Source organism: Sinocyclocheilus anshuiensis, unplaced genomic scaffold (assembly GCF_001515605.1).
Source record: "Sinocyclocheilus anshuiensis isolate Anshui unplaced genomic scaffold, SAMN03320099.WGS_v1.1 scaffold387, whole genome shotgun sequence".
NCBI classification, from domain to species: Eukaryota; Metazoa; Chordata; class Actinopteri; order Cypriniformes; family Cyprinidae; genus Sinocyclocheilus; species Sinocyclocheilus anshuiensis.
The window spans coordinates 1,876,482-1,883,536 of NW_015549624.1; the positions used below are offsets into that span (position 1 = coordinate 1,876,482).

At 38.2% G+C, this 7,055-nt stretch overlaps 1 protein-coding gene across 1 annotated transcript; it reads right to left on the minus strand.

Annotated features, from left to right (window-relative positions):
* Positions 1 to 1,794: 1,794 nt before the first annotated feature.
* LOC107659513 (C2 calcium-dependent domain-containing protein 4C-like) lies at positions 1,795 to 3,529 on the minus strand. Its single transcript, XM_016448484.1, has 2 exons — positions 3,397 to 3,529; positions 1,795 to 3,284 (listed from the first exon to the last, which is right to left on the minus strand). The coding sequence occupies exon 2, from the start codon at positions 3,251 to 3,253 to the stop codon at positions 1,889 to 1,891; it is 1,365 nt and encodes a 454-aa protein (XP_016303970.1). The 5' UTR covers positions 3,254 to 3,284; positions 3,397 to 3,529; the 3' UTR covers positions 1,795 to 1,888.
* Positions 3,530 to 7,055: the final 3,526 nt, after the last annotated feature.

The following is a 7,055-nucleotide window of genomic DNA, read 5'->3' on the forward strand; positions in this document are numbered from 1 at the left end:
AATATTTATCATTACAATTATAGAGTTACATCTGGTAATTAATTACCTTCTACACATGACTCTTTATTAGATTAGTTTAAATGAAATCATTCAAATAGTCATCCATGACCATCTGTCAAAAGCATGTTATGAATATTCTCATGGTTATTGATATGTTCTTCATGTATATGTTAAGAGGCCTGACTTCCCTCTTTCATTCATTTCCACTAATATCTCTCTTTCTGCATATTGATATCATGAATAAGAGCGCACATAACCCAGAGCAGGCTGTACGTGGTTTTGTTTTCAAGTATTCCAGCACATGCATAAATGTGACAGTTCTGCCGGCGAAGCACATGACAAACCCATGTGCTTCAGGGTGTTATGTGATCAAAGTGCTTCGCGCAAGAAAGAGTGCTTTATATGCGCAATAAAGTAAAATGATCAGAGATGGATGAATTTGACAAAAAGTTATTATTCCTGAGCCTCTTACACTCTTAAAAATAAAGGTGCTTAAAATGTTCTTCACAGCGATGCCATAGAAGAACCATTTTTGGTTCCCCAAAGAACCATTCAGTCAAAGGTTCTTTAAAGAACCATCTCTTTTTATAATTCGAAGAACCTTCTTTCGAACCTTCTTTTGCCACAAAGAACCTTTTGTGAAACAGAAAGGTTCTTCAGATGTTAAAGGTTCTTTATGGAACCATTTAGACAAAAAGGTTCTTCTATGGCATTGTGAAGCACCTTTATTTTTAAGAGTGTATGTGATGTATTCTGTGACTGCTAACTAGAATGGTAATTCTATTCAAGTTTTAATGGAGTGGGCCATTTTGAAGTGTAAACTGCATGTGAGGAAGAATTCCACTATTCTTCTCCCAAAACCTGATTTTTTTTTTGTTCATCAGTACACTCGGAAATCAGTCTTTCAAATCAATCTGGAATCAGTTTAGGTCTTGAAGTGGTTAAGATCAGGGCTTAAGTGATTTTTGATCCATGGAAAATCATAACCTTCCTTTTACTCATGTAAAATGCTTGCCTAGCTGGCAAGCCTTGGCCTAGGCAGCAAGCCTGTTTGAGAAAAAAAAAGGGAAAAAAAAACAACTAGTTTAATGAGAATGAGCCATCTACTTCTCAAATTACTCCGGATATTTATAATCCCTGCAAAGGTCAGCAGGAAACAACAGTCTTAGAGGAAATCAGAGAAGGTGAGTTTTTTTGCAATCAGTGCGATTTATTATTATTTACCTCCTCCAATGAAAGATCAGTGAATGGTAAGCCCCAACATTTAGGTATTACTGACGTCTTAAATGGCCTAGCACTCTTTTAAGTTTAGAGATGTGGAAGCATGGTGTTAAGGTGCTGCTACTGTAATCCCAACTAACATTCACCCCACTAATTTTTAATCCCAAAAAGATGCCTCTGTTAGGGGAAAAAAGGAAGCCATTGATTGCCTTTACTGGATATATCTTGCCTAAGGTAATAGTTAAAACAGCAGCCTCATTTGTCTGCCACAAGAGCAATTGTTTAGTGATTTCTCCATCATTTGTATATTGCATTTAAAAATCTTGTTACATGTAAACGGCTACGTGTCAGAGTGTAGTGGCAATCAAGCCGCTCAAGATGAGACAAGGAAAAATGGAGGCCATTATGGAAGCTTTTAAGACTGCCGTGCTTTGATTCAGTCACAGCTGTTCTTATCATGAATAAAAGATTATTTGTTGACTGAATACCTAAAATCATACTTCCCGTCGAGAACAAAAGACCACAAGACTAATATAGTTTTTGTCGTTTAATAAAAAAAGAAGTCTTTGGCAGATAAACAGATTTGGCAATAAATAACACTTCATATAATATATACAAATACATGCACGCACGCACTCATTCAAAATAAATTAAGCAATTGTTGGATTTATAATATGACAATGCTAGTGAGAGGAAGATCACAGTTGCCCAAAATATAGTCTCTTTTCATGCTGGACATCTTGTTAACGACTTTGAATCGGAGCGACCTCTGGCAGAGATCATCCTCCGATATACCGTCAAAGAAAAAGTCCTCATTAAAGATCGGATTGCGGCTCTTCCTAATGACCGTGCTGCGCTGTTTATGGACTTTTCCGGGCATGAGAGAGAGGCTGACACTGCAGTTAATGCTTTTAGGGTCCACTGACAGAGCGTACAGGCCTTCCGCACTTATGAGGCGGACACGCAGTCTCTGGTTTTCAGGGCAGTACTCCACCAACAGCCGCAAGGCACTGTCCCTTCCTACAGGCACCAGATTCTCCTTCATCACCCTCTCCCGGTGCAGAACCAAGTCCATGGGGAAGATAGCCGGAGGCGCCAAGCCGAACCCACACGGGAGAGGTTCAACAAGGCCTTCGGATGCTCTTCTCATAATATTGGGGCTGTTGTCCGTGGAGCTACCCTCATCCGTCGATAGGGAATTGTTTCTGAACATGGCAACCTTCCGGAGGTTGCGGTAGAGTAGCTTCTCATGGTTAAGTGCTTTGAAGAGAGAAGGTTTTGGTGGGCATCTGTTCAGGAGAGGAGAACTGAAAGGGGAGGACTCTGCTGAGGAAGTGGTATCGCTATCTAGAGTTCCCTGTCTGTGCAAAGTGAAGCCTTTTGGAGAAAGTCTAGAAGCAAGAGTATTCAGGCTGAAGGAAGAAGGGGAGGATGAAGATGGCAAGATGGGGGAAGCTGATTTGGAGCAAGTGCTTGATCTACTCCGGGGAAGAACCAAGGAGATTCCACTCGAGTTGGGGTTGTTGTGGAAGAGGGACTCCTTTCTCCTGGTGTGGGGACTTTCAAGCAAGGTGCAAAAGCCGTAGCAGGTTTGAGCTTTAGCTAAGTGGGGCAGGGAAAGTGCAGCCTGGCTTTGAGGATCAGCATTGGTGGTTTCCTCATCACTACAGTCGTTTTCAAATGGCCCATCATCAACACTCTCCACCTGGATTATATGGTTATTGGGAAGCTCTCGGGGAATGACCTCCTTCTTTGGACTTCCTTTGTCACACAGAGACACTCGGATACATGGAGTCGGCCTCCCCTGCTCTATACTCTTGCCCTCCACTGGGGTTGAGATCTTGGGGGGAATGCAGAACTCGGGGATAGTGTCCGGGGTAATGATGTTTGGACACAGCAAGACTTTCTTGGCTTTGTCAATGGATGACTTGTCTCCGAACATGATGTCACCGATTTTGAAGCTGTATTCCATTATGGGAAGTGGCAGGCTGGTCCTCTCGACGGACACTCGGATCTTCTCTACCGCCCACATTGGAATTCCGTTTGGACTCAGCGTAGAAACTCTGCAAAAGTGGAAGGTTCTGCAGTTATAATACTGGTCCACTTAGATTTATTCCAAAATTGTGCAATAGTCGAAATGTCAAAAGTTCATCAAACATTTTGAAGGCTGCTTACCTTGTACACCTGGTTCTCCAATGGAGGTCTTGAGTGTCTGTTTAGATAGGACTTTGTTCTACACACTGCATTAAAGAGGGTCTTCAGGGTGATAGCCGAGACTCTCTAACCAGCAGGCTCAGACTCTCTCCTGTTAGACCAGCTTGTCTTTGTGACACATGTGAAGGGCTCTTGGCCTTTTATAGAGAACAGCACTGTGGGCGGGGAGAAAGGGCTATTCGAACACACCCTCGAGTGGTAAGAGAGGGCTGCCCTTCTTACAAGGCTACTGGTTCCTATAGAAACTCGCAAGCCATGACACTTTAATCTAAGCAACCCAACGCTGGGAAAGGTAAAAGCCAGTGTGATAAGCAAATTGCAATGAAATCCAACACATTTGGTTGATAAAACAAAGGCATATGTGCGTGCTTGACTTTCCATTACCCTGTGTGAGAATCGTGATATTAGATGTGGGTTATAGGTTAGTGATGATTTAAAATGATGCACATCCAAATGCCTCTGGCATTTTTGATGCAAAGACGTCAATACTGGATATACCAGTGACGGAATACAGCCTTTGATGTATCTAGGTCAGCAAATATAAAGGTCTAAAGCAAATTTACTGAGCTTACAACCACTCATTTACAAGCTAGGTACAATAATCTATAGTTACATAAAACTCTAATGGAAAGGGGTCTGCTGATTGTAGGATTGGTGTAAGACAAGTTGTTGCTTAAAATGAAATGTTTTTTGGCCTTTTTGCTATTGTTATTCAGAGAGATATTCATATCGGCTGAACAGTTGGTTAGTCCACATGCTGAAACAACAGAAACATTTATAAAGCAACGATTAGCGGCAACACTGTTTACTTCAGTCATTTTTTCATGCACAAAATAAACGTTTACATGCACAATCTCACACTGAATATGCTTAATACTTGACAATGTATGGTAATGAAACACAAGAAAATGCAGAAATATAAACGAGTGCTACCTTTGCAAGACATTGACGGAATAACAAATACAGACAAATACAGGAATAACACATTTCAACGATGCCCACTTGTGGCAGGATACAGAACAGCTCTGCAAAATTTGAACGTTGGATTTGCTGTATAGTTCTCTAATACTCAATATTCTCAAATATCTCTGCAATATGATATTAGTCGTATTTCACCAGATATTTCCTAAATATTTGTTTTGATCAAATGTGTGCAGAGTAGTATTAGGTTATGTACCTTCACATGGGTTATTTACAGTATCTCTCTCTAACTAGACAGCTGTCTACGACGTCAAGCTTGGTATTTATGTCTTTGTTGACTGTTAGCTCATGGTCAAAGTTCAAGGGGGCATTGCAGTAACCTTAGAGAATCAGAGAGGTGGACAGACGTAATGATCCTAGAGTGTGGTGATGCCTCTCTGATGGTTTCTAAGAACTGTTGTGATCCCATTGAGTAATATTTAAGGCCTTTAACAGCAGGAAAGGCTTACTCTAACCCTTGAAAAGCATGAAGTAAACAAGTGCTTCAATGTTGATAAAAGTTTTTAAACAGCACTTAGAAAGTCATTTAGAGATTACAAACAGCTGTACAGGAAATAATTGCCTTATAAATAGGATTGAGTGATATACCGCAGCAGAAGTCACCCCCTGCTGGTCCCACACCAGTTTGGTGGATTTTCTTAAAATTACTGCACTTTAATTGAGTGAAGATAGCACTGCATTAGCCCAAATGGGCAACTTGAAACTACTTAAATAAACTTTAACCAGTTTTCAAATGAATCCATTTTAGTGCATCAAAAAAATTGCTAATCTGTTAATCTTTGTGGTAAATTATAGTTATTTTATAGGTTTTTTTATAGTTATTTTTGAAGAAAATAAATCATTCTTATTTTTAACTACATAAAACAGAATTCTACTACAACAAAGATTATATATATATATATATATATATATATACTGTATATATATATATACACACACACACTGTGCAACCACTTAGAGCACATCGTACTTCTGAGAAAAGTAAAGTTTTTGTACACCACACACCATTCACAGTTCCTCCAGTTTTTCTTTTAAATGGGTCCCTTACTTTGAGCAGCAGCTGGTTTTAATGATTATCATGGGTCACCATGTAATGAATATCATGTGTTTTAGGGTCACCTTTAAATGCGACCTCAGAATACCACCCTGAGAACTATTTCACTATACTGCTTCAAAAAAACAAAAAAAACAAAAAAACAGAGCTCTAACCGTATATCTGTATAGCATGAAAAACAGGGCAAGGTTTAAACCCTGCAGTTTTCAGTGTGAACACTAGAGGACAGCATCCTGTTAGTTATGTGACAAGTTTATCCGTCAAATGACACTTGGAGGTCACAGGGGCATAGAGCTAAACTGACTGCACTGATTACTGTTCATGACTGCTTCTTTATTTACATTTCCTTTGTTTTGGTTAATCCATAATATATTTAACAAAAGAAACACAGCAATAATTACACGGTAGCCTACTATATATTGGCAGTATGTCTATATGTTGTTGTGTATATGCCTGCATTTTCTAAAGGTGACGTAATTTTAATAATTTCAAATCAAATCTGTATAAATAAAATATTATAAATATGTATGTATATGTAATACAATAACACTGTGTGTGTGTGTGTGTGTGTATATATATATATATATATATTCATTTCAATATATAAAAAAATATACTATTTTAAAATATAAATATGTGACAATAAATATTAAATCAAACTTAAGAATGTGTGTTTTATTACTTTATTTTTACATTTAAACAAATTAGAACATTTAAAAAAAAAACCTTTATCAACTGATTCAGTGACAGATGTGTGTTATATATTGGTGTAAAAATAGAGTTCTTGGTGTTTTCCTTTGGTCCATCTGCGAGTACTACTCACACACCTTTTAATTCTTTCTTTTTGCATTTGACAGTACATAACCTCTAATAATACATCTAATTTTCTGCTCTATTAGCCTCATTAGTGGTGCTTGCATACACACACACACACACACACACACACACACACACAGAGACCAACTGAAACCAAATCAGAGCTTATATATGACTGTATGCTTCAGGAGAAATACTCAATACATACTTCATAACGTCCCAGACCAGTCACTGCAATAAAGGTCACACTGTGTACAAGGCAGACTGCAGACAGACATCTGTGAAGTCTTCAGGGACCGGCCTATAAATGTTTGATGACAGCTCTCTCGGAGTATCACTAACATATGGAACCTGAGCATCTCTCTGAAAAAGACGATTGACTCCTAGCCTGTTTTTTACATTTAAGTTGTAAATGCAACGCTCAAATGTTAAGTTAAATATTATGCATATGTAAGTACACTATCTCAGACTGACACAATGTATATTGTCTCAGACATATCTAGCCTCAGTAATGGAGCCTTCATTAAAAAAAAAGGTATCAGTAGGTAATAACACGTAATATCAGTAATACACAATTTGATTTATACTACACACTGTAAAAACATGATTTTCTAAGGTTGCATAAATAAAGCAAATATTATTGGAGTATGTTTTACAAAAAAAAAATACTGTTTCTTTCTACAAAAAAAGAAAAAGACAAAAAAAAGTCAAATTTTGTACTTCAAAATGTCATGTTTAATTCAGTGTTACTTGCCATTTCTATGTAATT